The 26,347-nt window shown below is 38.1% G+C and overlaps 1 protein-coding gene across 7 annotated transcripts in view; it reads right to left on the bottom strand.

Annotated features, from left to right (window-relative positions):
• sdk1 (sidekick cell adhesion molecule 1) overlaps positions 1–26,347 on the bottom strand; it is a 615,491-nt gene that overhangs the window by 220,851 nt on the left and 368,293 nt on the right. For all 7 annotated transcript variants that reach the window (XM_062964472.1, XM_062964469.1, XM_062964468.1 and 4 more), the window contains exons 15-17: positions 21,753–21,900; positions 18,404–18,544; positions 5,690–5,871 (exon numbers count right to left, since the gene is read on the bottom strand). In XM_062964472.1, coding sequence (XP_062820542.1) covers positions 5,690–5,871; positions 18,404–18,544; positions 21,753–21,900 — 471 coding nt within the window. The remainder of the gene's footprint in view (positions 1–5,689; positions 5,872–18,403; positions 18,545–21,752; positions 21,901–26,347) is intronic.

Consider the following 26,347-nt stretch of genomic DNA (forward strand, 5'->3'; position numbering starts at 1 on the left):
ACTATCCATCGGATAGTAAAACATCCTTGCCCAAGGATCCTGGCAATCTGAATGCCGTTGTCTATCAGTCTCTTAATGCAGAATAGACCATTTTCAGCTTACAACACTGGATGTATATATTTATAAATGACTACAGACAGCTGGTCAATAAAGGATGATAATAACATTGCACGATATCAAGCAAGCAACATTAGAACCAATTGCCAGATATAAGGACGGGAATCAAAGGACTGAAATATAAATAGATGCTGATGGATTTGGTTAAGGTACTTGGAGAACATGAAATGTCACAAGGAAGAGACTATCCAACCTTAAAGGTAGTGGAAAGAATACAGGAAAGGAAGAAACATCCAAATGGGGACAGTGTGGGTGGCGAAGAATATATTACAACTGTTTCTATTTGAACAGATCCACTTTTCTTGCGCAAAAAAACCAACAACAGGCTGAACCAAACTCAGGAAGGAATAAATGTAGCAAGCAAAGATACATTCATAATGCAATGCATAATTTCCAGGGAAGTTCTAATTAGAGTTGTGCATGAATTTCGTTTTTTCTGTTTCCTCCATTTCCTTCGGTACCATCGGTAACGGTAAGCGACCTTCCGGTATGAAAACCCACCTGACATGAAAGAAACTGTCCAATGGCTACAAGGAAAATACCCAATGGAATTTTAGGAGATGTAAAACAGTAAACCATCTCTGAAAATTCCTTATTTTAAAAAAATTAAGAGAAATCCATGGGGTCATCACCACACATCAACAAGCGACTTGAAGGCACATACAGACATAATGTTGCATCTGCTAAACTTTCAGTCCATTTCTCCCAATTAAGATATCTGAAGTCAAAACATTGAGGAGGACAGATTATGACTTAGATTTCTCTTATTCATGGGCTGGACTGAGTCAAAATCAATTTAATGACAAATATAATATTCCAAATCTGCGAACTCCGATGGCTGCATGGATGTCCAAAAAGCCAATAAAACAAAACAAAACTGGATGAGTCCACAACTTCACTTCTGGGTTTGAAAAATGGGCATTTATATGTCAACAGGGCATGCTGCTCCTGCAAATATTAAAAAAGGCAATTAGCCTCTTCTGGGTGACAAGGCAAAAAAAGAAATCTGCGGAGCTTAGCGCAATCGAGGGCCATAAAATTAGCCCTGGAGGCAGCAGTTGCCCGTCACTGATTATTGCTACAAGGCGCATTGAAAGTAAAATTTAACAACATCAGGTCAATAGTGACAACTAACATATGCAATGGCCAAACCCTTTTGCAATCTTTGCAAAGCATTGCATAGAATCAGACTGTGACATTGGTCAGGGAAGACTTATGTTGCATTATCCTGCTACAAGGTGCAAGGAACGTGAGAGGAACCTTGCCGGGGCAGACCGAGGATTTGTTCATCTTGTTCAGCAATCTGTTTCACACAACGGACAACCAGATGCTTCTTGGAAAACTATAAGTAGGACAAGAAGACTCAATCACGGCTGCTTTGGAGCTTTCATTGATGGTGGCACGATGTCACCATTAATTACCGGAGAAACAGACATAGCGGGAAAGGGAGTTGGAGTGTCTTTGATTTTGAAATGTCATGGGGAAGGGAAGACAGACAAGCAATGTTAGGCAGCAGGGAAAGAAGCAACCAAGGCAAAGGCTGAAGCTGTGGTCTTTGTGCCGTCACGCCTGGGGCTATAACTCTTAGCGAAAGAGGCATGGACGTGACATCTTTCCCCAGGGGATTGCTTCTTGCCCTCCTTTAGGGAAGCTGGAACTCCCAAGGACCAAAACACTGTAGATAACTCAAAAATGGTTTTATTGTTTCAAAGGGTTATCCCTTTAAGGCAATAAGCTGGAAGTTTCAAAGGGGTAAAGGAAAATATAAATTATAGTCCTTGGTTGTTTTAAGTCCAAGGAGCTCTGCAGCTGAGAAGCTTTTCCAGGTCCCTCTTTCTCAATGGCTGTGAATGCCGGAGCAATCCTCAGCCTCAGTCCAAATGGCCTATGTTTGAAGACACAGTCTTCCTCTGGTGCCAAAGAACTGATCTGAAGGCGCTTGAGACTCCTCAACATCATCCAGGTTGGCCCTGAACATGAAGCATAAGTCTCAAGGGTAAGAACCTCAGAATTGTTGCTGAGAGGTAACTTAATCAAGGGCTTTTAGAGCCAAGTCTCTCTCTCACGTCCATCTGATATAAAGCTTGATGGTGGAATGAAAAAGGAAACACTGTCCTACTCTAGGAAAGGGTGGAGCCAAAAATTGAGCTGAGGGAGCAATATAACTGGTGCAAAGAACATTGATTGACAGCTATAAATAACCAATCAATCCAACTACATTTACAGGGTAAAGGCAAAATCAGGCATGATACAACAATTCAAATCTTGCAACTTACAGTTCAACATATAGATGGCACCACTCGCGCCGTCACAGTCTTGGCTATGATAGTTTAGATTACGAGGCAAAAAGGCGGTTCAGTGATCTCGCCATTCATCGAGACTTGGAAAATTGAGAGTTACCATCTCAAAAGCCAGCTAACATTCACAGAGATCTACTGGTTATTTTCCAATGCTATTTAGTGCCCAAAACCCCACTCCAATTGAGTTGTTTGCAACCCTAGCACATTTCGTTTTCAAATTGGCCCAAAAGAATATTCTTACAGGGCAGGGTGTATCTAATTGTGCCATAATATTGCTGTCTTATTCCCACTCTGCATTGCAAAAGTGTTCCTGGCTATGAAGTAACCGATGTAGTGTGTTTCTCAAATGGGAGGCTTTAATGGCCCTCTTGCATTTTACAGCCTCCTAAAGCAAAGACCATGATACCCTCGATGGCTCAAAACAGCTCAACTGGACCACATTTGAGACCACGGATTGAAACAGGCATGGCTTCATTTCTCATCACAAGAGGTTTCAGAACGGAGCAATGAGTCCAAAGGCTGGCCTTTTTGCAGCCCTTTTGTTTGCAAGGAATAAATATTCCAAAATTAGGGGAAAAGTTCTTTGTTGAGAGGGTGAGCAGGCTTCCAGAGTGCCATATCATATGTATATATTATGCATATATATATATACTAGCTGTGCCCGGCCACGCGTTGCTGTGGCTTAGTCTGGTGGTGTTGGTCAGTCTACATTAGGTTGTATTTATGCTGTGACCTCCACCCTTCTTTATACTCACATTAGTAGTAGTATTTGAAGTCTGTTACCTTCTTCAATTTTTCAGTTTTGTGGGTCCAGATTGTGTTTTGTGGTGTGATTGTGTTGTTACAATCGGGAGGCAAGGCTTTTGCGTTGTTTTGCCAAGTTTCGTATTTCTGGGGCATTTAATTGTGTTGTTATAGTCATGATGCATTGTTGTGAATTTTGTGGGTCTGGATTGTGGTTTTGTGGTGTGATTGTGTTGTTACAACTGGGAGGAAAGGCTTTTGCGTTGTGTTGTCAAGTTTTGTATTTCTGGGGCATTTAGTTGTGTGCCAAGTTTCAAATTTCTGGGGCGTTTAGTTGTGTTGTTATAGTCACAATGCTTTGTTGTGAGTTTTGTGCATCCGGATTGTGGTTTTGTGGTGTGGTTGTGTTGTTACAACCAGGAGGCAAGGCTTTTGCGTTGTGTTGTCAAGTTTTGTATTTCTGGGGCGTTTAGTTGTGTTGTTATAGTCACGATGTATTGTTGTGAGTTTTATGGGTCCGGATTGTGGTTTTGTGGTGTGGTTGTGTTGTTACAACCGGGAGGCAAGGCTTTTGCGTTGTGTTGCCAAGTTTTGTATTTCTAGGGCGTTTAGTTGTGTTGTTATAGTCATGATGTGTTGTTGTGAGTTTTGTGGGTCCGGATTGTGGTTTTGTGGTGTGGTTGTGTTGTTGTAACCGGAAGGCAAGGCTTTTGCATTGTGTTGCCAAGTTTCGTATTTCTGGGACATTTAGTTTTGTTGTTATAGTCACTGCGCCCGCAACTTTATCCTTTTATATATATAGATGTGTGTGTGTGTGTGTGTGTGTGTGTGTGTATGTATACACACATGCATATATACATATATACAATATAATTTACAATAATATATATTATAATACATTGTATATGCATATCATATTAATAATATAATTTTGTAATAATAATATTAATTATATATATTATATTACATGTAATATTATTAATAATACAGTAAAGTCTCACTTATCCAACACAAACAGGCCGGCAGAACGTTGGGTAAGCGAGTATCTTGGATAATAAGGAGGGATTAAGGAAAAGCCTATTAAACATCAAATTAGGTTATAGTTTTACAAATTAAGCATCAAAACATGTTATACAACAAATTTGACAGAAAAAATAGTTCAATACGCAATAATGCTATATAGTAATTACTCTATTTACGAATTTAGCACCAAAATATCACGATGTATTGAAAACATTGACTACAAAAATGCGTTGGATAATCCAGAACGTTGGATAAGCGAATGTTGGATAAGCGAGACTCTACTGTATTTTGTAATAATAATATTAATTATATATTATATATTATCTGTAATATTATTAATAATATTACAATATATAGATATAGTACAATATGGTAATTTATTGCCATTACTGTGCTATGCTAATAATATAATATTGTATGTAAATTTAATTTATAAGGCACTCTGAATCCCCTTCGGGGTGAGAAGGGCGGGATATAAATGTATCAAATAATAAATAAATAAATAAATAAATAAATATGCTGTAGAATTACAAAGTCTTGGATACATGGATACAAGTAGCCGGTCCTATTTGGAATTTCATCCGTTTTGCTTCCAAATGCAATTGTTGCTGCATATAAAGTATAAATATATGCAAACACGGGTCAAAATGTAAGAAAGTTTCCAATAAGCGTAACGTGTCACGGGGGTTATTTAAACAACCAAATTAACTAACCGACGTGGTTCAAAAGTGAAACGTAATTTGCAATTGAGCAGCTGTTGTTCCGTACTTCCTTGAGACAGAACATACCAATTATCACCTTCTGTTTTCCTTGCTGCTCATATACATTGGAAATCTGGAGAGAAACAAGACAACGCATGGGCATTCAGAAAAGCAGAGATATAGGCATTAGACATGTCCAAAAAATCATTTTGAATCATATATCGGAATTATTTCGGATTGTTCTCGCTTTTTGATACGCATTCTGAGACATTGTCTCACAGCGCAACCGGCAATGTAATTCGAACCATTGTTGGCCCATTCTCTAATTGTCTCTTAATGTTTCGTTAATTTTTTCCCCCCAATTTTTTTTTAAATATATTTAAAAAACATTTTTTTAATTTTTTTTTGTTTCTGCAACCTACCTAGAATGGGAACTTAGCGCAGCCTAACATAGCTGCCGCTCCCTGGCCAATCAGAAGCTTCCACGATGGACACAAAGGTGGGGGCTAGGGTTGATGAGGATAGCTCAAGAAATGAGGGCGGGAGAGCCCTATAAAAGTCCCCCCCCCCGGTTCCTTTTTTTTGGCGATTGCGCATGCGCGTCCGTCATTTTAGAAACATTTAGAATCATTACGAATTTTCGGAAATATCCGAAATTTTTGGGTGAAAAAATCGGAAATACTTTCTATATCGAAGCGCCAGCGCCTCCTACTTTAGAAACGAGAATTGAGACATTTTTTTCATCAATCGGACATGCCTAATAGGCATGCTTTATGCGCAAACAGGAGAAGTGTTAAGGCTTACCTCCTTGCAAAGTATATTCCGTGACCGCCCGGCTGAACATCCCCAGGCCAGCTCCGTTGTAAGATGCCACCTGGATTTCGTACTGAGTCCAAATGATCAGGTCCTTGATCAAGCAGTAGTTAATCTCGGCGCTGGTGATGTTCTTGTGTTGATATTCTCCAGGAAGGCCGGCTAAGCGATACCTGCACAGAGGAAGCATCATTCGTTGGCAGCAGATAAATGAATGAATGAATGGAGTCAAAGCAGACAACCTGATTTATCTTTTCCAGAAGAGATCCTGCATCACAGAAAACACTGGCAGAATAGATATGTTTTCTTGAATATGAGCAGAAATGATTCCTGTTTGTTGGTACAGTATTAATAATCCACTGCTAATACCGTATATACTCGAGTATAAGCCGACCTGAATATACCACACAAAAAAACTGGAAAAACACTGACTCCAATATAAGCCGAGGGTGATAAATTTCAGAAATAAAAATCGGTACCAATAAAATTACATTAATTGAGGCATCGGTAGGTTAAATGTTTTTGAATCTTTACATCAAGCTCAAATTTAAGATAAGACTGTCCAACTCTGAACAAATCATTATTCTCATCTTCTTCAATGTAAATGTGCTTATGTATCCTTTTAATAATAATATAGTAAAATAATACATGTAATAACAACAACAACAACAACAACAATAATAAATACAGGAAAATAATACATGTAATTGAACTGCAAAGACTCTGGCAGAAACCAGTGCAGGTGGTCCCGGTGGTGATCGGCACATTGGGTGCCGTGCCGAAAGATCTCTGCCGGCACTTGGAAAGAATAGACATTGACAAAATTACGATCTGCCAACTGCAAAAGGCCACCCGACTGGGATCTGCACCCATCATCCGAAAATACATCACACAGTCCTAGACACTTGGGAAGTGTTCGACTTGTGATTTTGTGATATGAAATCCAGCATATCTATCTTGTTTGCTGTGTCATAATAAAATAATAATAATAATAATAATAATAATAATAATAATAATAATAATAATAATAAATACAGGAAAATAATACATGGAATAATAGAGTAAAATAATAAATGCAATAATAATGAGATCAGAGTGAAATAATGAATGTATTAATAATAATAATAAAAATATTAAAATAAATGTAATAGTAGCAACAATAATAGAGAAAAATAATAAATGTAATAGTACCGTCCAACTCTAATCAAATCATTATTCTCATCTTCTTCAATGTAAATGTGCTTATGTATCCTTTTAATAATAATAGAGTAAAATAATACATGTAATAATAATAATAATAAATACAGGAAAATAATACAATTAATAATAAATAGAGTAAAATAATAAATGCAATAATAATAATGAGATCAGAGTGAAATAATAAATGTATTAATAATAATTAAAAAATAGTAAAATAAATGTAACAGTAGCAACAATAATAGAGAAAAATAATAAATGTAATAGCACCGTCCAACTCTAAACAAATCATTATTCTCATCTTCTTCAATGTAAATGTGCTTATGTATCCTTTTAATAATAATCGAGTAAAATAATACATGTAATAACAGAGTAAAATAATAAATGCAATAATAATAATGAGATCAGAGTGAAATAATAAATGTATTATTATTAATAATAAAAATAGAGTAAAATAAATGTAATAGTAGCAACAATAATAATACAGACAAATAATAAATGTAATAGTACCGTCCAACTCTAATCAAATCATTATTCTCATCTTCTTCAATGTAAATGTGCTTATGTATCCTTTTAATAATAATTGAGTAAAATAATACATGTAATAACAGAGTAAAATAATAAATGCAATAATAATAATGAGATCAGAGTGAAATAATAAATGTATTATTATTAATAATAAAAATAGAGTAAAATAAATGTAATAGTAGCAACAATAATAATACAGACAAATAATAAATGTAATAGTACCGTCCAACTCTAATCAAATCATTATTCTCATCTTCTTCAATGTAAATAATAGAGTAAAATAAATGTAATAGTAGCAACAATAATAAAGACAAATACTAAATGTAATAATGCCAATAATGATACAGACAAATAATAAATGTAATAGTACCGTCCAACTCTAATCAAATCATTATTCTCATCTTCTTCAATGTAAATAATAGAATAAAATAAATGTAATAGTAGCAACAATAATAAAGACAAATACTAAATGTAATAATGCCAATAATAATAGAGAAAAATAATAAATGTACCATATATTCTTGAGTATAAGCTGACCCAAATATAAGCCAACCAGGACCCTCACCTGAGTATAAGCCGAGGGGGGCTTTTTCAGTCTTAAAAAAAGGGCTGAAAACCTAGGCTTATACTTGAGTATATACAGTAAATAGATTTAAACAACATCACCTGTCTCAAATATGAAGTTATTCTGCCGTGACTGCTACAATATTTCTACTTGGATGTCACTGAGAATGCATGCCCAAAGCGAAGAGAAACTTGTGTTTTATCCTGTTTTATGGCTGCGCGGAAAAAATTACAGCTTGTCCAATAAAAAGGATGATTGAGTGTTTGGCTTCTCTTTGCGTGCCTCCTCCCCTTGGCAGCCTTAAACACGACTATTATTATTTTTGTCAAGGTACGGCTGTAAATCAGTATGAACCATGTTTATCCCTGAAGACGTTTGTCTTCAACATGGAGAGTTCAGCCGCGATTAGTCAATTATTAAGGAATCCGGGATTACGGTCCCATAAGGACAATCGGGGGAGTAATTGGCCTTCCGTGGAATTTGGAGACGATTTCTAGGAAGGCTTCAGGTGAGCAAAACAGATGTTTCATTAAACCTTGTGACAGATACAGGGAGAGAAGGAGCTTTTATGGCCAATTGTTGCACCTTCCTGTTGACTATTAACTAAGGCAACTAATGCTTAATTTGTTGTTGAAGACTTTCATGGCTGGAATCACTGAGTTGCTGTGAGTTTTCCAGGCTGTCTGGCCATGTTCCAGAAGCATTCTCTCCTGACATTTCTCCCACATCTACGACAGCAAAGAATGATTGGAAAGAAATCCACCAAAAAATTCAAAAGATGTTGCAAATTAAATCTGGATCCAAAATATTTTCTCTTTAGGGATGCTTAACATTAAAAAAGAAAAAAAGATAAAGAAATTCTTTTTAATTACCTTACTAGAATGACATACAGTAGAGTCTCACTTATCCAACATAAACGGGCCAGCAGAATGTTGAATAAGCGAATGTGTTGGATAATAAGGAGGCATTAAGGAAAAGCCTATTAAACATCAAAATAGGTTATGATTTTATAAATTAAGCACCAAGACATCATGTTAGACAACAAATTTGACAGAAAAAGTAGTTCAATACGCAGTAATGTTATGTTGTAATTACTGTATTTATGAATTTAGCACCAAAATATCATGATGTATTGAAAACATTGACTACAAAAATGCCTTGGATAATCCAGAACGTTGGATAAGTGAGACTCTACTGTATGCCAAATATTGGAAAAAGAAAGAAACTCCCGAGATAAACTGCTGGATAAATAAGGTGTTGGAAATAATGACTATGGACAAGTTGATGTATTTATTTAAAAAATAATCATGGTAGACCTAAAAAACAAACTAACTGGGATTTGATTAAAAAAAACTACTTGAAAGAAGAGCAAATGAAGGTGTTAATTTAAGCATAAGATTTGTTATTATAGATTGAGTGTAAGAAGATAACGACACTAGAGAAAAAGAGATAAGAAAAGACAATCAAAAACCCACTAAAGTAACCGTGTAAAAGATGGAAGTCAATGTATGTACATATTTATTCTATTTTATTTTTTGTTGTTGTTGTTGTTATTATTATTATTTCTTTTTTCTTCTCTCTCTCTTTCTTCTTTTTATTATTTTCACCCTTCTTTTCTATAAACACCTTTATTCCCACACTTTCGCTGTACATATCACTTGAAACGTTAATTTTTAAAAAAATTATAACAGAAGCATTCTCTCCTGACATTTCTCCCACATCTATGGCAGGCATCCTCCGAGGTTGTGAGGTCTGTTGGAAACTAGGCAAGTGGGGTTTATAGATCTGTGGAATGTTCAGCCAGGCTTTGAAGCTGCAAGGCTATTCATTCAATTCTAATCAAGGTGGCCAATGGCAACATTCACACTTGCCTCAAACAGATAAGAGTTTTTTGCCCACCTTGGACATTCGACAAATATATAAATCCCACTTGCCTAGTTTCTAATAGATCGCACAACCTCTAAGGATGCCTGCCATAGATGTGGGGAAAACATCAGGAGAGAATGCTTCTGAACATGGCCAGGCAGCCTGGAAAACTCACAGCAACCTAATACCGTATATACTCAAAGATAAGCCAAGTTTTTCAGCCCTTTTTTTTGAGCTAAAAAAGCCTCCCTTGGCTTATAATGGAATCAAGGTCCAGCCATTGCTTGCAATATATGATATATTTCTCTCCTCCCTTATCAGTGTGTTTTATTTTCCAAAGCCTCCCTCGCTCTTAACCAAGGGCATGTTTTGAAAAGGGAAAGAAGCCTTTGCAAGTCAGGAAGAAGAAAAATATATATCCATTATTTTGAAATTTACCCGTAGCTGCTGCATTTTCCACCCTCAGCTTATACTCGAGTCAATAAATTATCCCAATTTTTTTGTGGTAAAATTAGGTGTCTTGGCTTATATTCGGGTCGGCTTATACTTGGGTATATACGATACTTAATTCTTGGTGAACTGTGTCTGTTGTCATACATATTACAGTAGAGTCTCAACTTATCCAACATTCGCTTATCCAACGTTCTGGATTATCCAACACATTTTTGTAGTCAATGTTTGCAATACATTGTGATATTTTGGTGCTAAATTCGTAAATACAGTAATTACAACATAACATTACTGCATATTGGACTACATTTTCTGTCAAATTTGTTGTATAACACGATGTTTTGGTGTGGTAAAATTAGGTGTCTTGGCTTATATTCGGGTCGGCTTATACTCGAGTTTATACGATACTTAATTCTTGGTGAACTGTGTCTGTTGTCATACATATTACTTAAAATGTCTCCCATCATTTGTTGTTATAATAACGCACCACGAAAAATAACATTACAGTAGAGTCTCACTTATCCAACATAAACGGGCCGGCAGAACGTTGGATAAGTGAATATGTTGGATAATGAGGAATTAAGGATAACCCTATTAAACATCAAATTAAGTTATGATTTTACAAATTAAGCACCAAAACATCATGTTAGACAACAAATTTGTCAGATAAAGTAGTTCAGTACCCAGTAATGCTATATAGTAATTACTGTATTTATGAATTTAGCACCAAAATATCACGATATATTGAAAGCATTGACTACAAAAATGAGTTGGACAATCCAGAACGTTGGATAAGCGAGTGTTGGATAAGTGAGACTCTACTGTATTCCATTTTATCCCCACTTTCATAGTGTTTTATCTGTTTTCCAGAAGCAAGGATTACACCCTTGCTAATATATGTAATCCTTGCAAATATATAGTAACTGGATATATATTTCAAATGGATGAGCCACGTGGTTGTTTTGTGATAGTTCTTTGTCTTTACCAACAAGAGACATGAGATACAGGTTGTTAAGAAACACATATGTGTCTCTGCATAAGACTTATGACCTGGAAAGCCAAGGCCATCTGGTGAATCCCTCCAAGGCCTGATTTTGCACTTTGCAAAGAGAAGGAGGGAGGGCAACTGTCAGGAAACAAGACTTTTCAAAAACAAACACTCCTTGGAAGCCTGTGAACTTGGAGGCGGGAGGAAGGCGTCCTGTTTTCCCTCCAGGAAACAAACTGCACAGAAGGGTCTCAAAATATGCTAATCCACGTCTCAGAAATAAGTAGTCTAAATAGCAGTCTGACTTGCAAATAAGGCATTATAGCTCCGAGCAAAGACAAACATGGAAATAGTTCCATTGCCCACCCTTCTGTTTTGTCCCTAAATTAATGTGAGAGAGGAGTGAGAGTTGTATTACTAAAGGCTCAGCGACAAAGAACACAGAGCTGCTGCTGAAAGTAGTCCATATAACCCAGTTCAAATCAGATCAATGCTCATATAACCCAGTTCAAATCAGATCAATGCTCATATAACCCAGTTCAAATCAGATCAGAGCCGGCCCTAGGTATTTCTCAAGTGTAGGTGGATTGTAGTCCTTTTTTTCAGTTGTTTTATTTTTGAGTTATTTAAATGTGGATCAGAAAGATCTAAGTTTTAAACACGCATACTCTGCAAACAGTTTGATTCCAATGTGAGTTTGATTGTTTAACAATGCCTTTTGTATCTGTTTTCATATTATGTATTGAACTAAATTTAGGTTTAATGATTTCTGTATTACAGCTGGTTAGTAGCTAGCAGCAATAAATCACCACTAACCCTGAAGACATTGGTTCAAAGCCCAGGTTGGGTTAAAGCTCCCAACCATTAATAGCCTAGCTTGCTGGCCACCTAAGCAGCTCAAAAACAGATAATAATAATAATAATAATAATAATAATAATAATAATAATAATAAGTGTCCGACGTGTGATCCAATACAACAGCCAACAGAGTGTCTGCTGTGGACTCATCTTGTTGTGTTTCAATTATTATTATTATTATTATTATTATTATTATTATTATTATTATTATTATTATTATTACTCCTACAAGTAAAACAAGCAGTCAAAAAAGAAGAACATGCCCTGGCAGAAGATGTAAAGCAAAGTGAAGAACCTGCTTTGATTGAAGTCAAAAATCAGAAACTCCTCAAAGCACAGCAGACAAAAAACCAGTACAAGAAAACCGCACTACAAACTAGAGCTGACAGCTGGCACAACAAAACACTGCATGGAAAGTTCCTTGACAAAATTGAAGGAAAAGCTGATAAGGAGAAGATCTGGCTCTGGCTCACGAATGGGACCCTGAAGCATATCTATCTTGTTTGCTGTGTCATAATAAAATAATAATAATAATAATAATAATAATAATAATAATAAGTTTATTTTTATATCCCGCCCCATCTCCCCGAAGGGACTCGGGGCGGTTCACATGGGGCCAAGCCCAACAACCTGCACTAAAATACGACAGTATAAAATGCACAATATAAAATACAACAATCACAATAGTATAAAATACATAACAATCACAGTAAATCAATAACACAGCTTCATCAGAGTAAAAACATGGCCATTAAAAGAGGCGATAATATGGCGCTTCAGATGAGCATGTAAGTAGAGAATTCTAGGTACCGCTTAAGGCAGGGAGGCTAATTTAACTTAATTTATGACACCATAAAATAATAATAATAATAATAATAATAATAATAATAATAATAAAAAACTTTATTTATACCCCGCCACCATCTCCCCATGGGGACTCGGGGCGGCTTACATGGGGCAGAGGCCCAAACAACGTAAGGACAAAATATAAGCAACATAATACAATCACAATATAAAACAGATAAAACAGTAATGCAATATATCAATATATTAATAAAACTGCCAGCGGCATGCGAAGAAAATGAGGAAGTACTACCATCAAAAAAGACTTGGCGTCACAGTGGATGACAAAGCGGTAGCTTCTCCTGGGGCCGGAATCAAGTGTGGCCTCATGAAGCCAGAAGCTGGAAAAATGTTAAAATAGCCTCGATTGTCTGTCTGTATATGTTGTATGTCTAATAATGGCACTGAATGTTTGCCATATATATGTGCATTCCAATCCATCCTGAGTCCCCTTCAGGGTGAGAAAGAAGGGTGGAATATAAATACTGTAATAAATAAATGAATGTGGATTATCTGCTTTGATAATCTGGATTATATGGTAGTGTAGCTCCAGTCTGAGAGACTCTGAAGACTGCCACTCATGTCAGGTGAAGTTGGGCTGGATGGACTTGGGCTCCAATAGCCCAGAAGGCTCCTTCCAATGCTTTGTGTCCACCTGGCTGTTCACTTTGCTTGTCTTGCTCAAAACAGGCCAAGTGTGAAATGCTCCTGTGTGAGACATCCTGGACCTATACATGCAACATCTTCCTGCAGGGAAGAAGGGGAGCAGGTGAAGGCCGGTTTGGAAATGCCATGTCCTTTTGCGTGTCTCCCCTCCTCACCGTGAGCTTTGACAAGTGTCGTAGCTGAAGGTCCTGCCTGCCTTCAGGTGCCTTGGCGGCAGGACAACATAAAGGTGCTCTACTTCTGGGCCTGACAACATCCGTGCCCAAAAGGCACTGACACCTTGGTAGTCCCTGGCACTAAATACACAGAAAGAGAGCATGTCAACTCCCAGCTGCATGCTTGAGTGGAGCTCTGAAAAACTCCCACTGACAGACAGCTCACAGACTTTACAAACAGAGCTGGAAAATGCTGACTTTGGAGGCTTTGTTCATTCATCGACAAAGGGTGGTCCAGCAGAAAACACAATTTGCCCACAATAGTTTGTTCAAGGTCAGGCTTAAATGATAAAGAGCAAAACTATGATGTAGCAAAGAGCAAAAAACGAACACCTGGATAGCGGTCACCAGATTGGACTAATTCAAGAATAGCATGTTATCCAATATCGGAACACACACACATGTATTCATTAGATTGGACTAATTCAAGAATAGCATGTTATCCAATATCTGAACACACACATGTATTCACCAGATTGGACTAATTCAAGAATAGCATGTTATCCAAGATCTGAAGACACACATGTATTCACCAGATTGGACTAATTCAAGAATAGCATGTTATCCAATATCTGAACACACACACGTATTCACCAGATTGGACTAATTCAAGAATAGCATGTTATCCAATATCGGAACACACACACATGTATTCATTAGATTGGACTAATTCAAGAATAGCATGTTATCCAATATCGGAACACACACACATGTATTCATTAGATTGGACTAATTCAAGAATAGCATGTTATCCAATATCTGAACACACACATGTATTCACCAGATTGGACTAATTCAAGAATAGCATGTTATCCAAGATCTGAAGACACACATGTATTCACCAGATTGGACTAATTCAAGAATAGCATGTTATCCAATATCTGAACACACACACGTATTCACCAGATTGGACTAATTCAAGAATAGCAATATCTGAACACACACATGTATTCATCAGATTGGACTAATTCAAGAATAGTATGTTATCCAATATCTGAACACATACATGTATTCACCAGATTGGACTAATTCAAGAATAGCATGTTATCCAATATCTGAACACACACATGTATTCACCAGATTGGACTAATTCAAGAATAGCATGTTATCCAAGATCTGAAGACACACATGTATTCACCAGATTGGACTAATTCAAGAATAGCATGTTATCCAATATCTGAACACACACACGTATTCACCAGATTGGACTAATTCAAGAATAGTATGTTATCCAATATCTGAACACATACATGTATTCACCAGATTGGACTAATTCAAGAATAGTATGTTATCCAATATCTGAACACACACATGTATTCACCAGATTGGACTAATTCAAGAATAGCATGTTATCCAAGATCTGAAGACACACATGTATTCACCAGATTGGACTAATTCAAGAATAGCATGTTATCCAATATCTGAACACACACACGTATTCACCAGATTGGACTAATTCAAGAATAGCAATATCTGAACACACACATGTATTCATCAGATTGGACTAATTCAAGAATAGCAATATCTGAACACACACATGTATTCATCAGATTGGACTAATTCAAGAATAGTATGTTATCCAATATCTGAACACATACATGTATTCACCAGATTGGACTAATTCAAGAATAGCAGTATCTGAACACACACATGTATTCACCAGATTGGACTAATTCAAGAATAGTATGTTATCCAATATCAGAACACACACATATATTGTGTCTGCCAATTAATAAGAGTTTGCCAATTCATGGTCCATATTTTGGCATCCTAAAGCACTGGTCAAGGCACACTGTCATAAATTATTATCACTGAACATGCTGACCTACTGCTAGCAGTTTTGGCAGTCAAACTGGGAAGGATTTGGGATGACTGTGACCAAAAACAAACACGATCTCCAATAATGAGTCAGAGACCTTTAGGTGTGTTGCCTAGAGTGCCAATGGAACAGCTGCGTGAGTCATCATTCTTTAAAGTAAGAGCAAGGAGTGTCTTTGTTCCCCGCTATATTTCATATACAATTGCTAATTAGCAGCTGGCACTGTAAAAAAAATTACTACTGTTTCTGTTTAATCAGCAATGCATTTCTCAGAGGCAGAAATTTGCCGTTTAATGACAATAATCAGGAGCCCCGTGCAGTGCCCTACGCACTTTATCCTTGTTTATCCAAAGCCACCCTGTGTGGGAGGTGAGCCCGAAAGAGATCAAATGGCCCAGGATCGCCCAATGAGCTTGGCAGCTGAGCAGGAATTCACACCAGACTCATCTTTCTCAAGCCAGATTCCTAGCCAGTACATCATGTTGGCTCCATAGGATGCCCTGGACAATATTTAGTGGGCAGCGGAATGAGCCAGCTGCCCTGGGATTTTATCAGACTATTAGAATAACTAATTTGTTACAAACTGGAATTGTTGTAGTTGTTGTGTGGACAGTAAATAAAGAACAACACTCAGAAAGCAGGGGAAATCCAGACAAAAGACTCAATCGGGACAAGCTAACACCTCCCAACAAAGGATTTCCCCATGCAGGAATCAGCTAGACCTTGTAGCTGCAAGGCCATTCAATACTAATCGAGGTGATTAACTGCAACATTCTCACTTTCCTCCAGCAGAAAAAAGTTCCCTGGGATTTTATCAGGCTATGAAATGAACTAATTTGTTACAAACTCGAATTGTTGTAGTTGTGTGGACAGTAAATAGAGAACAACACTCAGAAAACAGGGGAAATCCAGACAAGACTCAATTGGGACCAGCTAACCCCTCCCAACAAAGGATTCCCCCAGGCAGGGGTCAGCCAGGCCTTGTAGCTGCAAGGCCATTCAATGCTAATCAAGGTGATTAATTGCAACTTTCTCACTTTCCGCCACCAGAAAAAAAAAAGTTTTTTCTCCCATCCTGGACATTATACCACAGATATATAAATCTCACTTGCCTAGTTTCCAACAGACCTCATAACTTCTGAGGATGCCTGCCATAGATGTGGGTGAAATGTCAGGAGAGAATGCTTCTGGGACATGGCAATACAGCCCGAAAAACTGACAGCAACCCAGTGATTCTGGCCATGAAAGCCTTCGACAACACATTTAATAATGAAATGTCAAGACAGAATGTTTCTGGAACATGGCCAGATCGCCCAGAAAACTCACAGCAACCCAACAACAACAACAAAACAAAATAACAAAAGAATAACAAGACAAAATAATAATAAATAAAATAGTAATCGTATAGTAATAATATTATAAAACAACAAAATAATAATAAGATAAAATAATAATAAAATAAAATGATAAAAAATAAAATATATAATAAAAATAAAAATAACAAAATAATAAGATAAAATAATCATAATAATAGAATAAATTAAAAGAAAATAATACAGTCGTATTGAAAAACTCAGGAAAAACTCAGCCGCTCTCAGGACCTCAAGATTGAACTTCAAAGACTCTGGCAGAAACCAGTGCAGGTGGTCCCGGTGGTGATGGGCACACTGGGTGCCGTGCCAAAAGATCTCAGCCGGCATTTGGAAACAATAGACATTGACAAAATTACGATGTGCTAACTGCAAAAGGCCACCCGACTGGGACCTGCACGCATCATCCGAAAATACATCACACAGTCCTAGACACTTGGGAAGTGTTCGACTTGTGGTTTTGTGATACGAAATCCAACATATCTATCTTGTTTGCTGTGTCATACAATAAAATAATAATAATAATAATAATAATAATAATAATAATAATAATAATAATAATAGTAATGCTGCAGGAACATAGCCATACAGCCTGGAAAACACACAGCAACTCAACCATAAACATAATAAACATAATAATAAACATAATAATAAACATAATAATAAACATAATAATAATAATAATAATAATAATAATAATAATAATAATAATAATAATAATAATTCGAAAATACATCACACAGTCCTAGACACTTGGGAAGTGTTCGACTTGTGGTTTTGTGATACGAAATCCAACATATCTATCTTGTTTGCTGTGTCATACAATAAAATAATAATAATAATAATAATGATAATAATAATAATAATAATAATAATAGTAATGCTGCAGGAACATAGCCATACAGCCTGGAAAACACACAGCAACTCAACCATAAACATAATAAACATAATAATAAACATAATAATAAACATAATAATAATAACAATAATTTAAAAAAAAATTCGAAAATACATCACACAATCCTAGACACTTGGGAAGTGTTCAACTTGTGATTCTGTGATGTGAAATCCAGCATATCTATCTTGGTTGCTGTGTCATAATAAAATAATAATAAAATCAAAATACAGTAAGTACCACATAATGAAATGGGAAATGACACTTTCAAACCACGAACATAACTTTTTTCAGATTTTGTTACATAGTGTAATTATTTGGAGTAATGACAAAAGATAACTCCTTAACAAAGACAACTTCTGTTTATCTGATGCTACAATTTGGTGTGATTGGTCTCCATTCTATTTCCAGTTTTATGTTCTTAAGCATAGACAGAGATGCTTACCGCAGGATGTAACCATGGAGGACCCCGTTGTGTTCGCTCTCGGGAGGGGGCTGCCACTGCACCATCATGGACTGGTTGGTCCGCCCGCTGGCCACGATATTCTTCGGAGGGGCACTTGGTGGTTCTTCAGGTAACATCAACCTAAGCGCAGGAGAGCAGGAGGAAAAAAATGGTAAATACACCCTCCTTATGTCTTCAACCGAGCTTTGTTTACAGACACATAATATTAACCAGAAAGCGACATGGCTCTGCTGCTGCAGACATGCTTGAAATAGTTGTAACAAATCAACATAAGAGAAAATCAGTTAAGCAAGCCACAAGGAAGACAGATGTTCTGGCAAGCTTATTCTATCTGAATCACCCAGCTTGCCATGATCTGTTAAAAAGACGGCAAGCCCCAGTGAGTCCATTTCACTTGCTGCCCTTCGGAAATGATTTCTTCCATCGGTTCCTGTCCACCTCCCCAGACAGATGGGGTGACTCCCCAAACTTCTTAGAACTCAAGAGTAAGGGTTTAGTCTAAAATCCCCAGGAAGCTTCCGACTCAAGGCAGAAGCAGCAAAACACATATTAAATCAAGTCAGGTGGAGTCGTCCTTTGATGTGCTATTTAGATGGAATCAGAAGGGACCGATGAGTACGTACGTAGGAGATATGCGATAGCTATTCCGCAATTGACCCAAAAGTGAGACGGAATGGAGTTTTGATCCCTACCCATTTCTCACTCATATCTATATATATAAAAGAGTCATGGCATCAGGGCAGCGGACAAAACAACAAAACAACAGGCTCCCCAACCTCGAAATTTGACAACACAACCCATCATTCACGGCTCTAGGTTGATACAACAAAAAGAAAAGAAAAATAAAGTCCTAATTACAGGGAGAGGAATAATAGTTTTTATCCAATTGCTGCCAGTCAGAAGGCTAAGCTCCGCCCACTTGGTCTCCTAGCAACCTACTCAGCCCAGGGGACAGGCACAGTTAGGCCTCACTTAGGCCTCTTCCACAGATTATCAGATTTTAACTGGATTATATGGCAGTGTAGACTCAAGGCCCTTCCACACAGATATATAACCCATTTAGAATCTTATATTATCTGCTTTGAACTGGATTATCTTGACTCCACACTGCCATATAATCCACTTCAGTGTGCATACTAAAGACTACCATACAACAGATATTCAATACCACCACTATCTCAACAATTTTTCACCAACACCACCAGAAAATGCCACAGCAACACATGGCTGGGCACAGCTAGTTGATCTATACAAACTTACGAGTCTAACCCAGGCATGGGCAAACTGGGGCCCTCCAGGTGTTTTAGACTCCAACTCTTTATTGATTAGTCAATTTTGACCATATCCAAACATGTGAAACATACAAAACGTACACACTTTTGGTATGGTCAAAATTGACTAATCAATAAAGAGTTGTTGTTGTTGTTGACTCCAACTCCCACCATTCCTAACAGTCTCAGGCCCCTTCCTTTTCTGACCATGTCCCAGAGGCACTCTCTCCTGACGTTTCGCCCACATCGATGGCAGGCATCCTCAGAGGTTGTGAGTTCTGTTGGAAACTAGGCAAGTGGGGTTTATATATCTATGGAATAATGTCCAGATGGGAGAAAGAACTCTTGTAGGTTGGAGGCAAGTGTGAAGGTTGCCATTAGCCACCTTGATTAAATAATAATAATAATAATATGTCGTAGTAATAATAATAATAATAATAATAATAATAATAATAATAATAATATTGGAAGTAAGACAGTAGAATTTATATATGTGCAATATCTTGCAGCCTGTAGAGCTGGCCTGGAATAACATGAAATGGCTGAGTATAGGTGGAGGTAAAAGCACTGAATATCCTTGCAGCTTCAAAGCCTGGCTGCTTCCTGCCTGTGAGCATATTCAAGATTGGAAGTAAGGCTGTAGAATTTATATATCTGCAATATTTTGCAACCTATAGAGCTGGCTTGGAATAAAGTGCAATGGCTGGGTATAGGTGGAGGTAAAAGCACTGAATGTCCTTGCAGCTTCAAGGCCTGGCTGCTTCCTGCCTGTTGGCCAATGGCGATATTCACACTTGCCTCAAACAGAGAAGAGTTCTTTCTCCCAGCCTGGACATCATTCCACAGATATATAATCCTCACTTTTCTAGTTTCCAACAGACTTCACAAACTCTGAAGATGCCTGCCATAGATGTGGGTGAAATGTCAGGACAGAATGCTTCTGGGAGATGGCTATAGAATCCACAATCAGCATGTAGATACTGCGAACATAAAACTTGAAGCTGAGCCAACAATACAGATATTCAAAACATTGCCACTTACCAGATGAAGGGTTAACTGAAACTGGAGTAAACCTGGGAACCAGTAGTAAACGGCTTATGTAAACAGCTTGTAAACAGCTTACTTCGGCTCACAGTCAGCTACTCTAAAATAACATCTATTTGACCATTTATTGTCAACAAACTGAAGCTACAGCCTACTGACTGCATTTACATCTAGAGGAGTCCTACAGAACTGCTTCAAAACTACAGAGACTTTGATTTGCTTTGACTCCAAGCCAAGTTTGAGCCAAGTGATTTGCACACTGATATATTGAGTTTTACAGCATATTACATGCATTTGGAGAGACTGGATGTACGCATACTGTGTCGCTAACAAACTTTAGTTGGAGTCTTGTTGATATTGTTGATATATGTCTGATAAATGTCTTATACTGAAAACTGCTCTGTATAGCATTTAAATCTGGATGATTGCAGTCTATACATCTTATTATTTGTATTATTGTTAACATTATTATGTATATGAGGCTCTAATATACATATTGTGTTCTATGGTTTGAACCTTTCTCGTGGTGCACATTTTTCAGAGACGACTTGAGGATTCTGGATGAATGGATTTTAATCTTGGACATTCTTAAAATTTTATATAATGTGATTTTATTTTGTAATGGTACCTGTTTTATATGAACTGTTGTTTTGTAGATTGTTTTATATGAATTGTTGTTTTATACATTGTTTTTAGGCATTGAATTTTTGCCTATTTACTGTAAGCCGCTTTGAGTCTCCTTGGAGAGAAAGGAGGGGGTAAAAGTGATGTAAATAAATAAATAAATAAATGGCTATACAGCCCGGAAAACTCACAGCAACCCAGTGATTACGGCCATGAAAGCCTTGGACAACATGTTGAATATGGACTCTCCAGTCAGGACTTTTAATGATTTTGGAAAGGAGATGATTCTGATTCCATCTACCTCTTGGGCCCTTCCTTATACAATTCTAACTTGACCAAACTGTCTGGAGATTTGCAAAGAACTAGCATGCGGTTTCATTAAACGGTACCTGCTGGTTTCTCGGCTGTATTGGCCTTTTCCCACCTGGTTGACGGCACACACCCTAAACTGGTAGGTTCGGGCTGGTGTTAATCCACTCACAGTGATGCTGGTCATCTTTGGATCAATGTCAGAGAGGTGCACTTTCCAAGGAGAATCTGATAGAGAGAAACAGAATTTCAGATATTAAAAAATCCCTTTGCTATGCGACTTTCATCAGGTCCAGATGAGGACAACAAAAGAAAACTCCGTTTCATTTCTATCAGGCGATACACAACTGCGGTTCCTCTTTTCCCCTTTAAGTTTAAAAGTATTCAAAGTAAACAGTCCTGGTTTCCAAATTAGGTCTATCTACAGATCAGTGGTTTCCTACAGCTCAATCCATAAAGCCATTAAGGCAAACTTGGCAAACTGATTTAGTCTCATTGGCTCTGGTTTAATTACGGCAAAGACAGAGCTGTTCCACCCCAATACGAAATGCATTTACTCCGCAAGCCCAGTCCAAATCAACCTCCGAATAAATGTCCTTAGGATGGGGCTGTTAGTCCGTTAATAGTCTTGCTTTCAACCAATTAATCAACCGCTTAGCTGATTAAAATAAATATGGAAGTAGCTCAATGAAAAGGATACTTTGAGGTGATTTAGCCAAGGCAACAGATTGTCTCGTCTTAATAACACGGGCGTAATTTATTCTTCTCTTCTTCACTAGGACAACTGTGTTTACAACAATGCCACCATCAGCAAGGAACACCTTTTCATAAAAGAGCAGATTAAAGCCAATTAAAAACCCACCTTTTAATCCACCTTGTAATTATTTGCATGCCTCTATCGCACTCTCCCTTAGCTATCCTTTTGTAAGTTGGAGAACCTAATCTTCTTAAGACTGTTTTCTCACATTTCCTCTTGATGCCATGAGTGCGCTTCTTCAAGCCCTATCCCTCTCTGAATATATTTGAAAAGGCACTATCAGTAACGCATGTTTTTTTCTCTGTGTTTACATACTGAAAGAAGCCTTGAAGTTCATTGTCATTTTCTCAAGGGAAGCATCAGCATTACCAACACTAAACGGTTATATCAATGCCTTAAATTGAGAAATAGTTTTCTAAGATCTACAGAGAGACTCGCAGGAACGCCTCAGCAAGCAAGAGTCCAAAAGTGGCAGGCTAAAACCAGGAACCCCAATCAGTGGCACACAGAAGACGGGGTGACTTGGAAAGCACTGAAGATGCCTTCAGAAATGGGTCAACAAAGTGGAGTCTGGAACGACAGGACCTGGCCCAAATAGTTTTCTAAGATCTACAGAGATACTCGCAGGAATGCCTCAGCAAGCAAGAGTCCAAAAGTGGCAGGCTAAAACCCGGAACCTCAATCAGTGGAACACATAAGACGGGGTGACTTGGAAGGCACTGAAGATGCCTTCAGAAATGGGGCAACAAAGTGGAGTCTGGAACGACAGGACCTGGCCCAAATAGTTTTCAAAGATCTACAGAGATACTCGCAGGAACGCCTCAGCAAGCAAGAGTCCAAAAGTGGCAGGCTAAAGCCAGGAACCCCAATCAGTGGCACACAGAAGACGGGGTGACTTGGAAAGCACTGAAGATGCCTTCAGAAATGGGGCAACAAAGTGGAGTCCGGAACAACGGGACCTGGCTCAAACTTGTCACACTTAACCCCCATGACGCACTTTATGGCCTGGTGCCAATTCGGGGAGGATGGACCATGGATGATGGGATTTGCAGTACTTTTCAATCACTTCGACTCTCACAGACCACTGCAATACCCACTAGTGATCGAAGTGGACCAAACTTGGCACACAGAACCCCCCGTGACCCCCTTTACACCCTGCTGCTGTTTTTGGGAGGGTTGAACCAGGGATGATGGGATTTTCAGTACCTTCACTCACGTCCTGAGACCACTGCAACTGCAAGAAAGGACAGAACTGAACAAAACTTGGTAAACGTATCCCAAATGACACACTATACATGCTGCAGCAGTTTGGGGTAGGACAGACCAAGGATTATGGGATTTGCAGTACCTTCACTCACTTCCTGAGACCACTGCAACCCCCACCAGTGATTCATCAAGACCAAACTTGGCACACAAACCACCCATGACCCATCCTACATCCTGGCATTGTTTGGAGGGGAACGGACCATGGGCAATGGGACTTGTATATGGGAGTTGTAGTTCACCTGTGCCCACTGAACCCAGCTGACATTGATCTAGGCTACACTTGGAACACAGGCAAGCAATATCTTTCTCAAATGCTAGTATATAATAAATAACAGTTATATGCAGTGTAATCTTGAAATAATTTTGCACAACGGAAGATAATGTTATGTTGGAGCTCCCTTTCCATTCCCAACGAGTGACAGTTCCCAAAGACCAAGATTTTGTCATCGTAACCCATGACAAAATCCTTACCTATCTGATCAAAAAGCAGAGAACACAAGCTCAGTAGGAAGGTATTCACTGCCAGCCGCTCGATTGCACAAGCAGCAGTGCTTATTTTGTTTTCCATATTGATGCCTTTGTGTCTCATGAAAGGCACTTGCATTTTCAAAAAGGCAGAGTGAAGTGTCGCCTCCATAAGCTCTTCTGCGGGAAAAGTGCTTTCCCTCCAAGTTGTTGGCATTATCTTTCTCCCGAATCTGACTTCGAGAATTGTTTTGTAGAGTTGTCATTTCGTTCCCACAATACATACAAACATACCCGCAACGTGTCTTGTTTACTTCTTAGCACACAATCCACTCCATTTTTGGAAGCCACCTCCTTTTGCTCTTATCTGGAGCTGTAATTGCATCGACTATTGACTGGAACACCTTCCATTTGTAGGAATATGACTTGAAAGGTGAGTATGAAATGCCCATTTATAAATAAACTAGCTGTGCCCGGCCACGCGTTGCTGTAGTGAAGTATGGTGGTATTTATTTATTTATTTATTTACAGTATTTATATTCCGCCCTTCTTTCTCACCCCGAAGGGGTCTCAGGGCGGATTACAATGAACACATATATGGCAAACATTCAATGCCAACAGACAAACAACATACATTAGACAGACTCAGAGGCATTTTTAACATTTTTCCAGCTTCACGATTCCGGCCACAGGGGGAGCTGTTGCTTCACCGTCCAGTAGTGGCTGTACTTCCTCATTCCTTTCCTCGTGTTTTGCTGGCAGTTTTATGGTGTTGTAAATTAGTTAAATTAGCCTCCCGCATAAAGCGTACCTAAATTTCCCTAATTGACAGGTGCAACTGTCTTTCGGGGCTGCATAGGTCAACAGCAAGCCGGGGCTATTAATGGTCAGAGGCTTAACCCGACCCGGGCTCCAAACTCATGACCTCTCGGTCAGTAGTGATTTATAGCAGCTGGTTACTAGCCAACTGCGCCACAACCCGGCCCCTTATATATGGTATATATTACAATAGAATCTCACTTATCCAACATTCGCTGATCCAATGTTCTGGATTATCCAACGCAGTCTGCCTTTTAGTAGTAAATGTTTTGTAGTCAGTGTTTTAAATTCATTGTGATATTTTGGTGGTAAATTTATAATACAGTAATTACTAAATAGTATTACTGTGCATACTTTTTCTGTCAAATTTGTTGTATAACATGATGTTTTGGTGCTTAATTTGTATAATCATTACCTAATTTGATGTTTAATCGGCTTTTCCTGAATCCCTTCTTATTATCCAACATATTTACTTATCCAACATTCTACCGGCCTGTTTATGTTGGATAAGTGAGACTGTACTGTATATTTATAATCTTATATTATCTGCTTAGAACTGGATCATATGAGGCCCCTTGTACACAGGGATGTGCTGCCAAGTTTTGTGTTTCTGGGATGTGTAGTTTTGTTGTTTTGTCCTAGGCTGAAATTTCATTACCCTTATATATATAGATAGATAGATTGTTGTCTCTGGTAAGGTTCTTTATAGCACCTTGTTCAGTTGCGTGAAGGATTACAGGACTTCAGTCGTGCCTTTTGGAATGGATCAGCAAGTACTGGATATTGGGTTCAAATTGGGGCCACATTTCGTATCGATATAAGCCCTCGATAAAGGGGAACAATCATTTAAGCCCTACATAAAGGAGAACATTTTGTTTCGAGAGGAAAAAGGAAAGAACAAAGCCACAAAGAAGCACAGGTGAGATGCCGCGAGCGAACTTTGAAGGCTGGTGACCTGGATTAGACTGGTGGACAACAGATTCCCAACACAATTGGACTATACAACATTATTTATTTATTGACAGTATTTATATTCCGCCCTTCTTTCTCACCCCGAAGGGGACTCAGAGCGGATCACATTGTACACATATAAGGCAAACATTCAATGCCATATAACATAGGACAGAGACAGAGACAGACGCAGAGGCCATTTAGTGAAAACAGAGCAGATGAAGAATTTGTAACTCAAGATTACAAATCCATAACAATAATACATAATCTCTAAAGTGAGCCATATTATTTCCTAACCACTTTTGAACTTTGAATAAAAGCTGCCAGGGATGAAAGCCATTTTAACTTGGCAGCACTTCTCCGAACTTTGGATTTTAAGGTTGTTTGTGAGGAAGGCAGAAGCTTCCCCGTCGGTCC

Source organism: Anolis carolinensis, unplaced genomic scaffold (assembly GCF_035594765.1).
Source record: "Anolis carolinensis isolate JA03-04 unplaced genomic scaffold, rAnoCar3.1.pri scaffold_13, whole genome shotgun sequence".
Taxonomy (NCBI): domain Eukaryota; kingdom Metazoa; phylum Chordata; class Lepidosauria; order Squamata; family Dactyloidae; genus Anolis; species Anolis carolinensis.